Genomic DNA, 21,616 nt, shown 5'->3' with positions numbered 1-21,616 from the left:
ACCAAAACACCAGTCACTCCTATACTTTCAGTTGAATACTTGTGGTTACATGCACGCACCACACAAATTACACTGTTCATGATGTTGCCAGAGGTTCAGTACATACAACTCTATAACTGCACCTATTGCAGTTTTGGTTTTCTACAGCACCACAGGTGAGTACATGGGCATCTCCTATTGTGTAAGTTCACTGACCAAATAACAGAGAAAGCAGTATTCAAAAATGTCTTCAAAAAGGATAGGAAAAAAAGATGGCTTCTTTCCAACACAATTCTCCTGACACCGCTGTAGGCCTGAAGAACTTGGTTTCTTTCAGTATGTCTCAGTGATCACCTAAACACGATGAGCTAAAGGACTTGGCCACACCAGGAAGCCAGGACACAGCCAGCATGGTGATGGACTGCCAATGCTCTACCTGCTTCTCACCAACTCTCCTGTGCGCATTCCTGAAGTGGAACAAGCTATAGCCCAGACTCTCTTAAGAATGCCCATATGTGGAGTCATCAAAGAGTAGCTAATGTGCTACAAATCAAGTTTCCCTTCCTTCAGCAGATAAAACCTAGGGAATTTAATTTCACAGCTGGAATCTGTTCCCGAAAAGAGCAATGAGAGAAATGATGACAGCTTTGTACTGGATGCAGAGGGAAAAGAAAGAGGAAAATGCAGGTAACTGAAAATACCCTGAGTTAAAGCTTCTGGCTCTCAGAAACAATACATAAATCTTTATTTCTGCATGCACTTCCCAATTTACCAATGAAGCAAACTGAGAATAAAGGTTTAAAAGCTTGTATGTTACAAAAAATTGTTTTTGATACACACTGGGATAAGTTTCTAGGTAATAGTTTAGTTTTCCAAAGAGAGCTAAGCATACATTTCTGCTTCCACACGTATTGATGAAGAACAGCAAAACATTAAAATAATTCAAGAAGGGCCAATGTATGAGTACCTAAAAACCCCAACTTTTTTATTTATCATTTCATATTCAGAAAGTGTCTCTCTTCTCTCACAAGACTGTATAGAAAATGCATATATTGCAAAGACAAAAAGCCCGCTGAGGAAAATAAACCATACCCCGTATTAATTCTGAATGTATCTGATAAATAACAATCCATGATTAGTCCGAACCAGGAATGGCTTTTGACCCTGCAAGCCTGGAAAAAATGAAGTATATTAATTTGTTTTGATTTGACACTTTTAAAGCTCTGCACACTCCTAGTGACTTCAAATCCTACTGAGAAGTCAATACAAATGTAGCAAAGAAACATAAAAACATACACCGATCAAAGCAATCTTGATAGAGATACTGATTGAAATACAGTGATTTCATGAGAATCAATCATTCCCTGATGAATCCCATAAAAAGAGATAACGGAACCATATTGCAGAAACCACTTTGACTTCTCAGTATTCCAGGACCATCATCACGTAGACATTCAGTTATAATTGTGCAGGCATGTGTGGAAAAAAAACAAAACACTTTGGGTTAGATGCTCACCTAGCCAAGCTACTGTGTGGCTGAATTCACTACAGCTGCTACTATGGAGCTAAAGATAATCAGGGAAGAATTGTGTGTGGCAAGTGTAAAGTAATGAAACAAGATAAAACTTGCTTTTTCACTTTGTTAAGAAGATTAACTAGAAAATACAAGATAAAAGAAAAACCAAAATTATGATTTTGGCACTACATAAGATGGACACAGAAACAAATAATGTAAAGTCTCTTCCTCTCCCCCAATTTTTGTAGAATATAGACGAAGATACACAACTACAAAATTTAACACATTTGAATACATGTTTACATCTTCAGACATGCTTGTGCTCTGTGTCTAACTGTAATACTTGGCTTTTAGCAAGTTTTTATGCATTAGAAAGCTACAAAGAAAATAATTCCAAAGTCTTAGTTTCACCTAGTATTATTGAAGGGAATAATATAGTCATATCAATCTATTACACATTCTCCAGAAAACCTGTGTGCTATCACAATAGTGAACAGATACTCTAGCAAGGTGAAATTCAATCAGAATCAGGAAGAGACAGGCAAGGACATGAGAGGATAAATACGTATCAGCCTTCCAGCTGAAGCTGTCACAGGCAAAGAAAATAGGCTTCAGGTCTTTAGTGATAGAAGGAACAGGGAGCAGCAGAGTGGGAAAACGTATTCTGAGACATAGAAGCGTTGCTGAAGCAAAGCCCACAGCATCCTGGGCACCAAAACCAGCTCTACTGAGACCATTACTGAGGGTTCCTTTTTCTGACTCCTTACCAACACCCAAGCAGATTAAAACCACCATTAAATAGTAACAACAAACACTGAATTTCAAATTTGAAGGTGCAGCTACTGACAAATTCGAATCTTTCTGTAGGTGATCTTAATAAAACTATTTGGTTTACACAGGGCAGAAGGGAGAAAAATGATTTGAGCATTTACTTACAAAGCTTAAACAGTTGACTTCTGCTCTGAGAATCTGGAGTTACTGGGAAAAGCTTAAGAACAGTCAAAACTAAAGTACTCAATGCTGGAAATCCAGCTCTGTGGTCCTCACTCTGCAGCCAGCTTTCAAAGGCCCACAAATGAGTCTGTGATGATTATTACGGTCTGTACATAGTATCTCTGTCAGAACAGTAGTATGATTCCAGTTCCGTTTAGTATGGGCAAAGATCTGCATCATATGTAACACCAAAACCTGTTCAACAGCAGGGGACACTTTTTGTGCAAACAGACTGGGATTCTGAGTAGAGGACCGTTTTGGGGTGTGTTAATACCCACTTCACAGAGAATAATAAAGAATGCCCACTCATCACTAAGTTCACACACTTACCACTATCCATGATGACTACTGTCACGGCAGGGAACTTGCAACTATCACGTCTGTAAAAAAAAGACGAAACACCCTGTTGAGTTTGTGAATTATAATGGACTTGGAAAAGTTTCTTCTGATTCTCAAATACTGTTACAAATATATCAGTGTTGGAAATCCCGTGATCAAGACTAATACCTCTCGAGTTGTACCACTACTGCACGCAGATTGATTTCAGTAGTATAGGAGTACTGTCCACAAAAAGGTAACTCTTGTGAAATGATGAATGTTTTAACCTTTTTCAAAGCTTTCCATATTTAGAATATACAAAATTGCTACTATGAAATAGATGGTGTGTATAATTTCAAATGAATCTGCAACCTCTGTTTTACCTAATTGAACTTGAAAAGTACTACGTTCCCCACTGTAATTACTTATACCGTATCTAAGACTTAAATTCACTCTGCAGAGATCATCAAGCCAACTCATTATCTTTAGTCTATGGATCAGATTTTTTGAAATCAGAATGAACACATGCAAATCCACTCAGAGTCTGCTACTGATTAAAACAGGATGCCTGCATAAAGTTCAAGGGCAGAACAAGACCTGTGACTCTGCAAAGGAACTTGAAATACATGAGAGGATCCCAGCCTGCCCTACAAGAACTTACATGTACTTTATACCTCACCTGGGAAAAAGAACAGAGATGCTCTCAGTCAGGAAAGTGCCTGAAGCTCATTGCATCCACCAGGCAGAGAGCCAGCAAGAACTGCATCTGAAGGCAGCAAGAGAAGTTTGAGGGACCGTTTTCAGTTTTTTGGAGTATGTTAGTATGGGAGCTAACATATGTTAGTATGGGAAAAGTTAAGAAAATAAAAGCTTTCAGCAAAGTATGAGAAAGGTGCCACTGTCTAACCAACTTAGTAGAACACTTCGAGTTTTAAGTCTTTTCTACTGATAAATTACCTACTCCTAAAGGTTAGTACCAGCTCCACTTCAGAGGCCAGGTTACACATCAACATATCATACCATACTAATGTCCTCACTCTCCATAAACCCAAAACCTCATAAGCAAACCCCTCTGTAAAAAAGCAATAACTATGGATAAAGGTTGGCCATAGCTGCTGCAGTAAACAAAGCGGGAAAGTTAACACTTCCAGCATGGCCCGCCTAAGACTGCAATTTGTCATGCAAGAGCAGACTGCAGCACTTGTCAGGACTGCTGCTGAAGTGAATGGAGCTCTATAAAGACATTCCAGTCGGCTAACAAAATTGTAGGATTGGTACTACCCAGACACGTGGGATGGAGGACTAAGCTGGTTTTAAAGCAAGTTAATCAAATCTTTGTAAAGGCAAATAAATGTACCGCAGGGTAACAGAAACAGAGGGCTTAAAAAAACTCTTCAGAATATATATAACCTCTTTCAACAGCCTGAATTTTTCTTAGCAAACTACTCTCTGCAAAAACAAAACTGTCTTTGCCACTTGCTTCTTGAATAAAATTAAAATTAGTGTCATTTTCTGGGTAGTCAGGTTGTTACAACCCAAATATCTGCGCTGAAGAAACGGCCAAGCTTTCAATAATAAACAAGTCACCAAAAAAACTGTCTACAGTGACTATTCTTGTCATCTGTTACATCATGAGTTTCTTTCACCATTTATTACCTGTCAGTTTCAGGTACCTGCTTTTGCAGCAGCCCCTCAAGGGAGATTCAGAGCAACAGAACAACAAGACCCTCGAGTGCTCACTTGCCCTGTTGAGCGACAGTAATACAGTGCATGAAATGCACCTTGCCAGGCTTCCCCTCCGTAGTGAGAACATTTTTCTGCATTAAATTTCAGTTAATCTTCAAAATTTCACCCTTTTAATGAGTAACTTGGGTGTGGATTTCAACAACATAATTTAAAAAAGGGCAAAACACGCATCCACATCCATGCTCACTGAGTCACAACTAGATGGCTCTGCCTACCAGGAACTGTGGCAGAAACAAGGGGACCAACGTGCCTCTCCCCTGCCACAGGATGTTTTCCACCAGGAGCAGAGTGCGACACCGCCTAGGCATGCAGTGCTGCCTTGGCACCCGGCACTAGGTCCTGGGTTCATCATGATGTCTGGGAATAAACATCAGAATACTGACATACACAGACTGGGAAATTGGGGAAAACGTGGAGGAGAAGAAGAAACTACCCCCCCCCCCCAAGAAAAAACACCTTTTCTTTTCCTCAGCGCAAACTGAGGCAAGTATATAATGAGTGACAAAATAAAGATTGCTGAAATTGCAGCAAAACCCAAATTAGGTGTCTCTTCACTGTTCCTTCATTACAAAAAGAAGGACTGTGTCCTTCTCTAGGAAATATCAAATACAGCTTTCCAGTTGCTGTGATGCAGAAACTTCCCTTCAACAATCTACATTAGATTCTTACAGCAATTACAAGTATTTAGAGGTCCCTGGAACTAATTATGTCCATTTTCCTACAAATGCGTGGGGTTTTTATGCTCCCCTGCCTTCCCTTTCCGTATTTCCCAAAATGTCTTTATTTCCAAGCTCCCACAAAACACAGCTAGCTTCCTGCTATGACACCCAGATACAGGGCAAGAGGCTGACTGAGGACACAGGCAATGATTGCCCTGCCACTACACGGACACTGCACTCACAGAACAGACTCTCCCACTGCAGAGGAACCGCTTGGGTCTTCACCCTCTACTTAACTGTCTCTTCCCCTAAAGGGAAGGAGCTTAATTATATTTTGGTCCTCTACTCTGACAGTCTTGGTTAAAACTGACTAAATAGTTCAAAGGTTGTTCGGAAAAAGGGATCAAACACAGACAAGTACATAAATCTTTTTACCTTCATACACTAGCTAATAAAACTGAAGAGGGCTGGCAACACTACAGGGACATCTTGACTTGCTACTGACTCATTTATTCCTCTACCCAACTCTTTATTTCTGCTTTTAAGGATTCATGAACCTTACTGAAGGCTAGCATGGTCTTATGGCGTCAGAGCAATGTTTTTCATGTAGATACACAAATGCAAGAACAAAAAAACCCCACAGATAGTATCTTACTAGTAGCACCAGTATTTATTGTTTCAGGAATCCCTCTTCCAACTATCTTCTATATATTATCCCCTCCACACCCTCCAGGAGGTTACACGTCACCTTAAATCTGCTTGTGGAAAAAGTGACAACACAGTGAGCAGTATGGATAGCACTATAGCCAAGCTAAGTGTCATATTCTGAGTTCAATGACAAGGTGAAGTACCTGACCAACAAGTGATCTTTACTGACTGCCTACTTGGCTGTCAGTATAACGGTAAAAACCAAAACAGATCAACCAACTACCCACTTCTAGTAGAAAATATGACTCAATGGGAAATATGAAGAACTCTAAAGCATGAGACAGCAAAGGAGACATACCAACAAGGCCCATGCTATTTACCAGCAGTACTGTGCTCACCACCACAGGGCTGTGGTGTCTGAGGAGAAACATGAAAGTTTCAAGAACAAATACTGAAATAACAAACCAAGCTGTACACTTCTTTCCACAACTAACCTAAATATTTTTTTCCTTGATCCTGAAAATGCCCAAACCTTGTACACACTATGTATAAGCACAAAGCACAGAATATTTTTATACGCATTTCCAAAGCTGGCAATCTGATTCTAGCAGTGCAGTGTATCCCTTAAATTGTGAACTTCACTAATTTCAGTATTAAAAGTTGTTGGCTCAAGACAATATTGCTGTAAGATTTTGCTGCATTTATTAAGATATCCATATTTGGTTGGCAGGTACGCCTCTTCTGGGTACCTTTCCTAACTACAAGCTTAATGGAAACCTGTGTGCTGCATGTATCATTAAAGGACAGAGGATCTGATGGAGGGCACAGAAGTCCAAAGTGCCTTCCTTAACTGTTCTAACTCACTGCCTGTCATGTATTCTAAGGAGACAGAACATCAAGAACAAAGCAAGACCTTAAGGGAAGGGATTACAAAGAGAGGGGAAAACAAGGATTTTCACTCACTCCATTTCTCACCTGCTGTGTTAACTGGGACTTAAAAAGCTGCAAGGCCACTGTGCTCCTCTCACAACTGGGGAGCGATGCGCATTACAGTACCCAGGTAGGGAAGAGGGAAGTGGCTTTTTTCATTCTATGATACAACTCTAACAGAGGATACAGCTGCTAATTATAGTTTTTAATCTGTACAATTAATGAGACCACTGGGATGAAACTTACAACCAGATGCCACACAGAGTTACACTATTTTTAAAAGTTAAAAATATTTAGGTTCTTCTGGAGCTTTTTATGAACATAGGCACATTCAAGGGACACTGGTAACTAAAACATCAGTCAATGTTCAGTCTAAAAATAAACACACTTTTTCTAGTCCCCAGCCCCAAACCAGGTGCAATGCAACAACTGAAACACTCCGGTGGGAGCTTTGTTTAGAAGAAAAATGAAAACATTAAATGATTACACAGGAAGACAGGTGATAATTATCTGACTGCCATTTATTCAAAATGTGTTACGTGCCTACCTAAAAATCCTAGTCCCATCACATGTGTCTTTTACTTCCTTGGAAAAAATGTTCCAGAAGACTACCATTACTTGTTACCATCTGTTTCAAAAGAACTTTTTCCCCAGGAAAAGTGCACAAAAGACTTTACATGGATTCAACGCCAGAAAAATATCCTGATTTTCCTTCTGAACAGGAAGCCCATAGTTTAAGAATATGGGAGAACCGTGTATTTATAAAGTTTCTAAACCCTGCAACAGCAAGGTTTTCCACAGAATTCAGGTGGGAATAAAGAGGGATGAACACTTCGTAAACTACTCTACCAGACAAGTATACAACACATTTGTCCCAACTAAGACTACATGGGACAAAGAGAAGAATGAACCAGAGAACTGGAAAAAAACCTCTGCTCCGTACATGCTATCCAATCACAGCATTATAAAACATTATCATTAATTCCGATTACACATGGACCCAAAACCACCCACCACATCACTAAGAGAAACCCGTACTTACTGGGCTGCCATTACGTCTTGAAACCAATAAAATGTATCATTACTCACAGAACCAGCATGCTGAGTACAACTCTTGAACACCGCCCTGTTATGAGAGAGAAGGTGGTTCCTCATGACCGCAGCTGGACAGGACTTCAGCTGGCTGAGACTGAAACCTAAGCTCCTGCCTCAACTTCATTATCCCTCCTTTACTTAGCATTTTTTGTTGTTTTAAAGCTGTGACAACATTCTGGCTGGTTATTCTCTGGTTACTTCCAGGCTCCTGTGGTTCAAAAGGGGAGTTGCTATATGCAAAGATATCTCTTCCTCCCTCCCACCCCCCTTCAAAACCAGACAAGCACAATCTCCTGATACATACGTTTTGGCGGGTAGGATATCTGGGAGAAGTAACACCACTCTTCTTTCATCAAGGGAGAACTTTGGTGGGTTACATTGTTTTAAAGTGCATGGGGACCAGCTGTGGCAGTTCCTGGGAGGCATAATTGAACACTTACATAACATCTGTATTGAAACCAGAATTGCACAAATCACCAAGAGACCAGGCCTTTCTGAGCAGCCTACATAGCGGCATTTCAGACACTTCAGTCTTCTGTCAGCTAAGAAATTAGACACTGCTTTAAGTTACACAATATCACTATGCTTTGGTAATTCAAATTTGGAGTATTTAACTTGATAATCCATTTAAGTGTTGACATAATAACCGATTCCTCTCCACCTTTTCCAACTGGGAATGGTGAACAATTAAATAAAGCTTTTACAGTAGGGATGTGTTTTTATCCTGATTTTGTTTGGACACAAAACTAACGATACTGTGTTATTTATCCATTCTATGTTCTGTTCCTCCTTCAATACCTTTTAACTAAATCTGACACTGGGATTTCTTTCTGCGCTACCATAAACTTTCCACGAAAATCAGTGACCAAGAGGAACAGAGAAAATACACCGATGTTCTCACTGAAGTAAAGACAGGGTTTACCAATTGTGCAGTATCTCAGGAAGTACGGCACCTTTGGCAGCTGTAAATCATTATGCATTTTTGCAGGCAGAAAGTAGGTAGTCAGAAAGCATATACCGTGCTCAGGACCAGCCACAGCCTGTATAGACCTTTGCAAGCTGGTAAGTCAAAAAAAGTTGAAGAGATGAGAATAGGGAAAGAGCACAGCCAGCACACAAGAGGTGTCAGAGCATTGTGGTGATTTGGGTTAGAGACTGGGTCACAAGTACAAGCATGTTAGAGAACAGAGAACTCGGCTAATAAAGCAGGAAAGGGCAAAAGGTAACAGACAGCAAAACAGCTTCATTATGGCTCTGGTGCTCACTGACCTAATTACTGTTTAAGTGTCAGCTTCCAAATCAAACTCAAATTGTCAGCTACTCTGATATTATCTATTCTAATTTAGGCTTGAATAGCTGGGCTTAAATAATAACCTCCAAGTGCACTATGTTTATCTCTGTCCATGACTATACTCACACTAGCCAGGAATGCAGAGCAATGGGAGTGAATGTGAAGAACAAAACGGTGCTGAGGACCCAACATTAACACAACACACAAGTTGAGAATTTTACTTTGGGGCAGCTCTAATTTGATTCCATGAGCTGAACGCAGCAGCGGGACTCACCAGCTACGCTCTTAGAGCGTATCTTCCGGTTTACTTTCGTTCAAAAATAATTCAGTCTGAGTGCTTTGAAATGAATCTGCAATGTGAACCGAAGTACAGTAAATGGTGACAGTTGGAAGTTTTGCTTCCAAAGCACACTCCTAATCTGAACCAAAAGGCTACTGCAGATACACCCAATGCATACTGTGTGATCACACTCAAAGTAGTAAGAGGACATGAGGAAGGAAGCTCTAGATAAACGATTCCTCAGCAAAAAAACAAAGATTGTTATGGGGTGACAGTGACTGTCTGGTAAAACTTCCTGCAGAGCTACAAAATTACTTTAACAAGCAAGTTGCCAAAAACGGAGGCAACGTCAGGCTCTCCCTCAAGCAAAAAAACCAACCAACCAACCAACCAACAAAAACCCACCCAGAAACTAAAAACCTCACCACAGTGAAAGATTCCTGAAGCAGTCTATGTGTTTGTCTCTTGTCTTCAAATGTTGTGTTCTTACTGTGGAAATTAAACACTGCTAACACACACTATACCACAAGGCCCAATCTAAGAGCTAAAAACCAGAAATATCAGAGCGTTTGCTCAGAAACACCAGAAAAAGAGGGACATCCATAGCTAATCTGGGAACGAGGAGACAACTTAGCTACCCCTGATCTCCCCCAAAAAACTCCACAAACAAAAAAGCACATTCTGCCCCCCACACCCAAAGAGTGAAAACTTGTAATGAGACTACAAAATTATCATCCCGTTTATGAACACCACTATCGGTATTTTCAGTAACTTTCTCTCCAAAATGTTACCAGTTTCTAAAATAAAGTCACACACAAAGTCAAAACACAATAAACCAGGGAAACTACATTCTGATCCTTCTGCCTTGCATTTGCAGGTGGATGAAGTTTTAAACAACGTATTAATAAATTCTTATGTTATTCTAGTAAAGTGACAGCTGCTTATTGAATAGCTATTGTGTGTTTTTTTAAAAATTTATAGTAAGGTAAAACAATCAATGGACCCGTTAGCTCTTTTCAAGAAAAAAAGCCCACATGAACTGTATCAGAATGGCTGCAGACTGTTTTCTTTATAGTGTGTTTTCACTCACAGCCTCCCGAAATTAGAATAAACTTCGAATGTGCACTCATTTTACTTTCCTCCCCTATTTTGTCCCCTTATTTTCATACAAATGAAACATTTGCACATTTTGTAAATTATGAACAAGCCAACTTTCATTTTGCAGTTTAAACCATCTCCTGATGCTTTACAGACAACAAATTGAGGAACATTACTCCAAAGCTCTCAACTCCAGTTGGAAACTGGATTGTATATGGATTAAAAATTACATGATGCTTTTATTTAAGAAAAAAAAATCCTTTGCATTTAAATAATCACTGTACAATACACTACTCAGTTCACAGAAGGCAGACATTCAGCTGATCAGAGTCTGCACGGTTAAGTTGGTCTCAGCTATATATCTGTGACCAGAGAAGATAAACACATTACAGCTAACCATTGTTTCTCACAACACGAAAAACAGCAGGGTACCCACTGACCTAAGCTGACATAGATGTAAATAAAAGGACCTAAATTTTCACACAGTGCCTAAGTTTCAGAACTTGCTGCCGCAAGATGCTGGTCAGGACAAAAGTAGAAATAGGTTTAAAAACCAGAAAGGAAATCAATAAATGAAGGAGAGATTTGGTGATTACTCTAACACAGGCCTCCAAATGTATCCTCTGTCCCATAAAGTTTCTGATCTACTGATAACCAGGACTTTACCCGGGAAGGCTCACTCTGTCCATGCTCTGCTCTAAGACTCTTCCCATAGCATCTCCTGCCAGCTGCTGGCACAACACACAACGCCAGGCTGACATTTTGGCTGATCCAGTATAGCAGTTATTACTTACATTCTCCAGTCTGCTAAAATGGCTAACCACTTACCTTCCAACAATGCTAAAACTGATAACCATTTAGTCTCCAACAACCTTCACGTTATTAATACGTAGTTTAGCATCTTCTGCAGTTTGTGGCCAGACATAATTTCCCAAATGTTTCAACTATTTGCTAAAGTTCAGGAGCCAGCTGACCTTCAGATTTCAGTATTACACAGTTTTTCAAAGCAAATATGTACTATCACATACACACAAGAGACTCCACATACACATTTTATTGGTAACTACCTGGCCATGAAAGGAGCGAAGTAGTCCAGTGCCCAGCATGGACTGAGTAACTATATCCAGTTCCTCTCAAAAGTGGTTTGAAACCAGATTAGGACCAGCGGAGTAAACACCAGCACACAACAGAAATCAAGTTGATAGACAGCAAGTTGTCTCTTTAATGGATCCTACTCATTAGCTACATTTTATTTGGCTCTGGGTCTCCCATCTGCCCCAAAACCAACACATCAGAACACCCAGGATAAGCAGAAAGTAGATTATAACAGTGCTGTCTGCCTTTTAAAAGCATTTACGCATTTATGTGTCAGGTAGGGGAGGAAAAAAAAAAGAAAAAAAGAGAAAAAGAGTACTACCTTTACTTCAGATTGTACCTCTCCAGGCATGAGAGAGAAGGGCCAAGCAACAATACCTGGGCACAGTCCATTCAGAGGAATATAATTTCACTGCAGGTACAGTGTTTGTCCACTCAGAAAAGGTCACAAGATCAAAGCTAAAAATGTACCATTTTTCTTACTTTGAAACTCTTATAGACACTTTCTTCCCCAACACAGCTTAAAAAGCAAAACCATGACCCAAATGTCACAAGTAGTACCTTCATGGATTTTCCAGTAACACAAACTGAGTACGTGCCACTCCAACTGTATCACTCCATATCCAATACTCAAGTCTCCTCTTTTCACAGAAAAAAAGAGACTTGACAAATCCATATATTTGAAAAAGATTATCCTCAACTCACTCAAGTTTTTCTTGAAATTGTTACAATACTTTGAAGCACAAGGAGCAACAGCTATTTTTTTATAATCAGTTTCCCTCTAAACTACCAGTATTCTTCAGGCAGCTATTAATAAAAACCAGAAATATTCTAGATCTCACTATGTACGCTTTTGTAGCCAAAAGCAATCTGGATAATTTTATATTTCATCTTAGTTTTACACACAATAATTTTATAACAAACATAAGCCTATTACTTCATAAAGTTTATTCTGCTGTGCTGTGATGAGGCAAAGGTGACGCAAATATTCTGCTCTCTACAGAAAGTGCATTCCGTACTTGTTTGGCAGACCAATGTCTTACACCTTATTTAGAAAAATTAGCCAGAAAACAATAAAAAGTAATTTCTTTGTGAAGTGCTAAACTAAGCTAGAGAATCTGCAAACAAAGCCTTCTCTTCCAAATATTTATACACCATCAGCATGTTTTAATATAAATTTCCACCCTGTCTGTCTTCCCCTGAAGCAAGGCACAGATGACAGCATTTCAGAGCATGTTTTAATGGGATTTTCCAGCCAACCAAAAATCAAATTGCATAGAAGTGAAGGAAAAGTCGTAAATACATATTTCATCTTGTTGAATTATACGGTAACTAGGGAAAAGATAATGAGGCACGACTCCTTCACAGATTTTTATGAAGTTTTCTGTCATACTGGAAAACTGCATAAAGAGAGCACACAAAGTTGTACACCACCAGAATCCACAGAACAGCTGCAGTCACACCCACCAGTAAAAAGAGAAGGGTAAACAGCCCTACAAACTGCGGGGTTTGGGGGGGGGGGAATTTAAAATACTACTGTCTCCCTCTCTCACAACACCCATGCCCATCTCCACTCACACCAGCTTTACCTGAATTTCCAAATATGCTAAGATGCACACATTATGATTGTTTTTTATTACCGCACTACACTTAATTTTTTCTAAGTAGGATTTGAAAAAACTTACACACACAAAAGTACTCCAGCTGATTTATATGTCTGGAGTATAATAAAACATGATGTTTTGGCTTCAGCCTTGAAGAGGAGTCAAGGAATTTCTCCTCCCTTCCTACAACTGCTACTCACCCCTTACTGGGGATCAGAGCCCCCAATGTGGGCTGATGCAGTCCTGTGCTCTGCACTACAGCTTCACGCCTCTCCCACTGGCCTCCCTCTCCTCTACCCCTTTGCTCACAAAGACAGCCACAGAAAGGAAGTATGAACTTCCTAGACTGTATGTCCCACCAAAGCCAGCCTATCCGGCAACCAGTTTTACATCCCTCCTTAGTTACCTTGTAGTCTCAATAACGTAGATTATATTTGGTTTACTAAGACTGAAATCAATCATCAATTTTTATTTTAAATGGGTACAGTTCTGTAAGGATGACTAGAAACGCAAAAATTGAAAACTTCAACAGTATTTCTTTTCACAGGGTGTTAACACGGTTTTACTATTTTGACATTGTTTTCCCTCAGGAAAAGGACTTTGTGTCTACCTGGGGTTTCCTCATGTCCTCTAGTTGAACAATTTTGCTCACTGGTCTATTCCAATCAACTACTACAGAACAATACAAACATTAAATTAAAATAGTTTTCCTAAAGAAAGCACACTAGTATAGAGGATGGAGGCATTCTGAACGTCATAACTTAAGACAGGAAGACAAATTAACATCTAATGCAAATTTGTCCTTTACAAAGAAATAAATACTACAGTAAAGCTTTAAGTCACAGCTTACAACTGATCAACCACACAGCATAAATCCACAGGAAATGAAGCTGCACAGGTTCCAGCAGTCAGCAAACTACCAGTATCAGGACATACTTACAAAGAGTTTTCCACACTTTCCAGCACTTTCAAAACAATAGAGCAGTTCCTAAACCTAAAACAGTAATACTGCTGATGCTCTCCCACTCATTATGAAATCATTCAGTACAATACGCATTCTGCCTGTAAGTAAGAAGAACAAAAAAGCATATAACAAAAACAATTCAGAAGGATTTTAGCTTTAGGAATCAATTTTAAAAGCTTTAAGGTAAGAAAAATTTTACATATAATGAAGTTCCCAACACTGATATGCCAAATTAATGTGTGAAATTTGTGTGCAATTAACCATATTTGAAGATATAATTTATCTTAGCTGTGTCAAAAGCATACACAGAATTAAAACAATGTTAATTCTTGAAAACTTTGTTCATAACTGAAAGATCCTCTAGAGGATCTAGCATGTCCAACATTCATTCTCAGAAGATTTACAGGGTGCCCCCCCTCGCCAAGAAGCTGTATACCTCCTCCAGCACCTAGAGAATGTGAAGGAGGAGTCTTCTAATGCAAACATATACGTCATTGATATTTTTATAATCTGGTAATTTTGTTGTATTAATTTACATATGTAATACATTGCAGAAGTCACTGGAGAACCTTCCTAGGCATGCTGCCCATCAGCAGGTGCATCTCCACCTTCTGTATTTCTGGTATAGATCACTTCACCCCCATTAAAAAAAATAAAAAAATCATAGAACCATAGAGGAGCGCAGGTTGGAGGGAACCTCAAAAGACCGTCTGGTCCAGTCTTTCACAGGAAAGGGAGCCTACATGAGGTTATCTAGCACCCTGACCGACTGCACCTTGAAAGCCTCCAGTGATGGGGACTTCACCATGTCCCTGGGGAGGCTGCTCCAGTGAATGATTGCTCTCACCGTAAAAAATTTCTTTCTTACATTGAGATTAAAACTTCGATCAAACCTTTGCCAAGAGTTCCTAAAATATGGCCATAGTGAAAGTGCTTTGGTACTTCTGTTTTTCTGAGATAACTGCAGATATGACGAGCTTGTAGTTGGGCACTTCTTTGCAGCTCGTCATAAGTAGCCTTTCCATAAAAGATGAGTTTGTTCACCTTTGCTTTCACTTTCTGAGATTGACCCCAAGATCTGTTCACCAGGATCTTGTCCCTCTTGAGGGATTTCCTCGTGTCTTCCCCCTTGAGCAGTCTGCTGCTGTTCTTCAAAGATGTCAGCAGAGAAAGATACCAATACACTGCTGCTTCACCGATAGTATAGGAGTCAGCACTTAAACTGACCCCAGCTAAAGCTGCCGTCTGAGCAGGCAGTCCGCCCCCACACAACCACACTGTCCCACTCCCTCCCACGAGTCAATACAAGGTCTGGCTGGTAGCCCCCAAGGCCGACCAGCCAGCCAGAGGTAGTCCAGTGGAAAGCCTTTTGTATGTGTGAGTTTCGGCATGCTTGTTTTAGTTCGGCTGGTTTCGCTTTGAAACAAATCAGCTCCCTGGTTCAGTTGACTGCACAGCACTAAGAGCGCTAGTGCCAGCACAAGGGAAGCGGTCAAACTGCAAAGCCTAGCCAGGATGAAGGGGAAAAGCAAGAACTCTTGTTTTCAGGGAGCAGGACACACTTAGATCAGTCAGGCTGCTTACAAAGCCACGCCGTCAGTTCTCCAGACCAAGCCATGCCTTTATTCTCCTGCTGCCCACAGCTCTGATAACCAACTGCAGCCAACAAAATAGCACAGTGAGTCCTTTTCATTTCTGATACTCGAAACTACGCTAGCAGTACTGAAATAAAATGTCAAGGGCTGTACTAATTTCAGCTGCCACATGGGAAATCTATAGGAAGACAGACAACTAATAATTCTGCTGCTCTTTCAATCCTTCCTCATAGCCATGAGAATGAAGACTAGAGACAGATGAACAGAAAGCTGCTTCTCTTCCCAGCTTTATTTAACAAACAGTTTGAAGAGTAATACTCTGCAAATAAAAGCTGAAAAGTACACACAAGGTTAGTAAATAGCACACTGATAAACCTGGAGGTACAGGCAGGTGCAAAAGGTCACATCTGATGAAGCCACTACTGAATTTTCCTGGTAGCATTCCCATAAACTGCCTCATACCAGCAAGCTAACAAATTCATACTTTTTGAGCCAAAAAGGAACCATTCTTCAATGCTGAGTAGTAAATATTTAGAAATACAGCTAATTACAATAAATATTACACAGTTTAGACAGTTATATTAGACAGCTAATTTAGCAATAGGGATTTAATGAGGAATTGCTGTAAAGTGAATCTTCAAAGCGTTCCATGACATTCATTCTCCTACTGCACGAAAAAAAAAGAGCCCAGCAAAACAAGAACATCCAGAATTACGATGACAGGGTATAATGTCTTAGTGTAAACAAAAAAACCTCACCTACCCTAGAGTTCTGGCAAACGCAGAAGTCATGCAGTTTCAGGCAACAAAATGAACTACTTCACCAGGATTAAGAAGTTTCCTCCTCCACTACTACCTTTCACACAGTCTCTCTCTGGATTTTAGTATCACTTAATCTGACCACTGTTGGAGCAATCGTATCGGTGCAGACTGACCACTCACATTGAAAAACTGAAAGTACGTTGAGTAGGTGATCTTAAAACATGAGAAGCCAACTTTCGAAATTTATTTCAGAAGTGACGTGAGGTTGATGCGAATGCTTTGAAAGAAACACTGCACTGAACAGGTACACAGTACAATGTAACGTATAAAATGTAAGTGATCTCAAATTTTCAAGATGCAATTGGAGGACAGTCTGCCTCTCACCTGTTTAAAGACATTTACTAACAACAACAACACAAAAATTGCACAAAGCAGCATTCCCAGTTTGAAAACAGGCTATGCTTCTTGTGCTACTATATTGTCCAGGAGTCTTAACCTTGGATGCTAACTCCAGTATTTTGGGCTGTGAAAATATGTTTCTTGTCTGATTTTACAAGTGTATTTCTGAACAAATGCATAACTTTTAGTAAAAGTTAAAGATATTTTACATAATGATTATCTATCATTAAAACAAGCAATAGCCTGAAAAATGCATAAAATAGCTTTCAACAAATGTGTTTCCTTAGCAAGCCAAAACACATGATGTGATTTCAGGTGGTTAGTATGTAATTTCTTTAACTTTCAGTATGAAGACAGGCTTTGTTTCGGAGATGTAGCTATTTTAATAATGGTATTCAACAACTGATTCAAACATGGATCACTTGATAATCAGCATCATCAAAACTGCTGGCAACAAGAGAATGGGCTAAGCTATTTCAGACCTCACAAATGTGTATCAAATTCTATGTAACAAGAACTGGTAAACAAAACAAAGGTAAACAAGGAAGAGGCTGGGCACTGTCAGATTAGATTTTAAAAGGTGAAATAGTTAACAACATCTGAACTCAAACAAAAATGTCTGGCAGGAGAACAGATATTAGACATGAGGTCATTTAATCCACTCCCTTGCCAGTTTTGTATTGTTCCCTACCGCACATTGCAAGCGCTTTTGTCCATGATGTGGAAGAGGAAAGGAAGCAAGGGATGGAGGAAAAAAAGTAGATGGTCTTTGGAGGCTGAGGGAAGAAAAAAAAAAATACATTAAAGAAACATGAGCCAGAGAAAGACAGCACACTGGAAACACAGATGACAGAATTCATGAAAAAGCAAGATAAAAGGCAGCAGAGAAGTTCAAATTGAGCTGAGAAACTGAAAGCAGAAGCTCTTAACAGGATGGTGGAAGAAAATAAAATTCTTGCCTACAGGAACCCGGTGTCATTTGTTGAGTAAATGGGAGGAAATTAAGTTATAAAATTTATGTGATTAATGGAAAAGGGAAGCACAGGGGCAAGATGGCTTAGTTTTTTCCCAGCACTCATACAGCAGGTAAGTGGTACCAACCGCATCTCTTGTTCCCTCACCCATCCAGCTGTTTATAGGAGCCAGGTAAAGGATCCAGGCTCAAAAGTAAGTCAGTTCTGTGGTTTGTTTTTTTTTTCCAACCTGACCAATTCTGTGATCCACCTCACCAGACTGATACAGAAATGGTTACGCTATCACAAGTGAGGGAGGTCACACAGGTAGGCGGGACAAAATGATGGAAAAGAGGATCACGGGAAAAGGGAGGTTTAAAACAACAGAACAAACAAAAATAGTAAACAATGCTGTGGTCTAAAATGTTAGCACTGTCCTGAAGTGTATCTTATCTCTGCTTTTGCCACAGAACTCCTCCATGACTCTAAATAAATTACTTAAAAATGCTGTTTTCAGTGTGGACACTAAATGTACACATTTTCTTTTAGGGGTGCTTTTCCCAAAATCTGAGTGCTTTATTTGAAAAAGCAGCATAGGCTTAGACCAGATATCCAATTTACTTGCACATGTGCACTTAACATAAACTGGGACGCTGAACTCAATACCCTGAAAAAAAAACAGACACTACCTGAATCAAATTTGGTCTCCACCGTTTTATCTTTCATTCTTCATGTGGAGTGGAAGGATGATTATTTCCTTGTCTTGGGAGAGTTTTGTCAATTAAGGGGGGGATTTGTCAAGTACTGAGACATTAAGGCGATAAGCACAATAGAAGACACTAGGAAATTTGTAATTCCACAGTCAAAGCAGAATTTGAACGCAGATTTGAGTAACGATCAGAAAACAAGTCTTGACATTACACAACCAAAGTAACAAGGGTAAGACCAAAACACTTCATTTCTTTAGTATCTTGAGTATAACAGGATTTTTTTATGCAACAAACAATATGTTATTACTCAATATAAAACTGTAGTTCAATCCACATGCACAAAGAGGCTGAATTAAAGCTAACTAAAAAAAATAGTTCTGTTCTTCATTTGTGGGTGCTTCTGGAAATGACAATAGTAGTATAGTTTAGCTGTATGTAACTACTCACTTTTAACAAAGGAAAACTGACATCACCACATTATAATCTCAACATCTACATGTGTTATAACAAGATGCAATGCTTTGCTGTTTGAACTAATGTATTATCTTACAGCATCAACTGAATGCAAATCTCTAGATGAACCTGCGTGACAAAGGGATAATCCATTTTTTGCCTTGGAACATCCTGGTATCTGATAATTCAAAAAAAAAAAAAAAAAAAAAAAAAAGAGGAGAGACTCAGGAATTCCAGGTTCTATCCTAACCTTTTCTGGAAAATAAAGTTTTCTTGTCTAAAAGAGGTTGAAGTGAGATGGCTGAACAGAGGAGTAAAAAGTCTCACTCCTCTGTTTCCATGCAGTACTCTCACACAGAAATTCCCCATCCTCTCTTCTTTGGTGTCTTATCTCACCCGCCTGGTCTGGCGAGAACTACTCTTGCAAATTCACCCTTACTGGGTATGTCTACTCAGACTGCTCCTCACCTCTTGCACTTGTAAACCTCCCCCACAGCTGCTTTATCAATGGCACTCCCTCTGTTCAACATAAGACCCAGAATGCACAACATCGCAGTTGCACAACCCCTTCACACAGGTGTTGGCGTGCCTATGTGTGCACATACAGATACATACATAAAAAACCAGTGCTTTTACATACATACATACTCATTTATACATCAAAAATAAACTCCTTCCCTCTCCTATCATACATCTTCCCTTAAGCTCGCATAGGCATCCCCATGGCAGTGCAGACAACCAGACGGAAGTACTCACTTGGTCAATCAGAAAAAACATTTAAAAGGTTAGTGTGAACCTGTGGGTAGTACGCCACGCCACTTCACTCCACAGCTGTACAAACAACAGTGCCAGCATGGGGAGAAGGTGGTACATAAGGCAGCAACAAGCTGCAAGGCTGCAGAAAACGCACAACTAGGGTTTTTTTTTCAGTGACAGTGCCAGCCTGTACTAATAATAAATTTAAGGTGTCGATTTTAATCTAGAACATTAACATCTGCATAGCTGTCCCGCTTCTCCGCCCAGACTTACCCATGATGACAGGGCAATGAAAACTTGAGATTCTTCCAAGTGTCTTCATTTGGTCATAGCCTTCTTCCCCTTACCCACCAGCTCCACTCCTCTCTGGTTTGTCCCCAACAAGCCTAGCCACCGCTTGCTCTTTCACCCCTCAACCAACGCAATGCTCAATCCCAGTCTCAGCTGTGATGACACCGGGGCTCCCCGCACCCCTCCCAATTCCTGTGGATATGAATAAACTGTTCCCTCGCCAGTGTTAGGCCCAGGAGGGGTCCAACAGACCCCCGCAGAACCCAGCTCGAACCTACCCCACTCGGCGTCCCAAAAGCCGCAGTGACTGCCCTGGCTGCCGCAGGTCCGACACAGACGGAGTCTCTGCCCGACCCTGCCAAAAGCGAAGAAAGTTTTCACAGGAGCACGAAAGCTTCAGCTGGCTGCGGTTTTATTTTGCGGTTTTGCTCTGGTGGTGGTACTTTTTTAAAACTTAGGAGAAAAAAATTTATTAGCTGCCCGTGGAGACAACCACTGACTTCCTTCAAAAAAAGGAAATCCGCAGGACTTTCTCCTTTGTTAAACACAGCCAAAACACCTTCTTGCCTGGCTTAGCCGGGAACGGCACAAACCCCTCGAGAGAAGTTTTCGGGGTGGCTCTCAGCGGCCGCCGGAGCCCGGCGCGGGGAGGAGGGCGGCTGGGCACGACGCGCCCCGCCCAGCTCCGAGGGCCCCCCCGCCGGGCGCACCCCCCCCGGGACCCCCGCCCCACGCACACCGCCCCGCCCGCCCGCTCACCCCCTGGGCCCCCCGCCGGGCCCCTCACAGGCAGCCCCGCTCCGGGCACCCCCTTCCCCTCCCCGGTAGGCGAGGGGGCACCGCCCGCCAGCCTCGACCCTCCCACGGCGCGGCTGTCCGCTCCGCTCCGCTCCCGGGACACCACGGCCCGGCCCGGCCCGGCCCGGGGCAGGAGGCGCCGCTCCGCACTCACCGCTGCCGCCCGAGGCGGGGATCCGCCGGCAGCCGGTGTGCGGGCGGCGAAGGCGGCCGTCAGCTGCCGGCCGCGCGCGCTGCCGCCGCCCCGCGCGCTGCCCCCGAACTCCTCGGCGCTGCGCCCGGCGGAGCAGGGGACGCCGCCGCGCATGCGCCGCGGGCGGCTCCCCGTGCCGGCCGCCAGGGGCCGCGAGCGGGGGGCGGCCGCAGGGCGGGGCGAGCCCCAGGGTGGGTGTGTGCCGCCGTCGCCGCCCCTCAGCCGCTGTGCCGTGGCGGCAGCCGGGGCTGGGACGGGGTCCGCGGCCACGAAGGGCGGGCTGCGGCCTCTTTCGCTGTGTAGGGTGGTCCCTTCCGCCGCCCCACGCCTGGGGGCTTCCCCTCGGCCGCCGCCCGGGGCCGAACACCACCCCCCCCCGCAATGTCCGGTGGCGCTGCTCGCCGGCTGTCGCCTCACGGCTGTCCGGCCGAAACGGCCCCAGGCGTTTCCAGCCCTAAAGTTTGTATCGACACACGCAGCCTTTCCTGGTA

General features: G+C 41.7%; 1 protein-coding gene across 5 annotated transcripts in view; it reads right to left on the bottom strand.

The window, feature by feature from the left end:
* PRRG1 (proline rich and Gla domain 1) overlaps positions 1–21,175 on the bottom strand; it is a 37,008-nt gene extending 15,833 nt beyond the window's left edge. For 2 of the 5 annotated variants that reach the window (XM_075430427.1, XM_075430436.1), the window contains exons 1-3: positions 21,087–21,171; positions 20,413–20,489; positions 2,819–2,868 (exon numbers count right to left, since the gene is read on the bottom strand). In XM_075430427.1, coding sequence (XP_075286542.1) covers positions 2,819–2,828 — 10 coding nt within the window. In that variant the 5' untranslated portion in view covers positions 2,829–2,868; positions 20,413–20,489; positions 21,087–21,171. Of the gene's footprint in view, positions 1–2,818; positions 2,869–3,485; positions 3,573–20,412; positions 20,490–21,086 lie in introns of all 5 variants that reach the window. The other 3 variants (XM_075430395.1, XM_075430417.1, XM_075430406.1) reach the window with 2 other exon arrangements.
* Between the last annotated feature and the right edge of the window lie 441 nt (positions 21,176–21,616).

The sequence above is a fragment of the Opisthocomus hoazin genome, chromosome 1 (assembly GCF_030867145.1).
Source record: "Opisthocomus hoazin isolate bOpiHoa1 chromosome 1, bOpiHoa1.hap1, whole genome shotgun sequence".
NCBI lineage: Eukaryota > Metazoa > Chordata > Aves > Opisthocomiformes > Opisthocomidae > Opisthocomus > Opisthocomus hoazin.
This window is presented reverse-complemented; position numbering and strand designations above follow the sequence as displayed.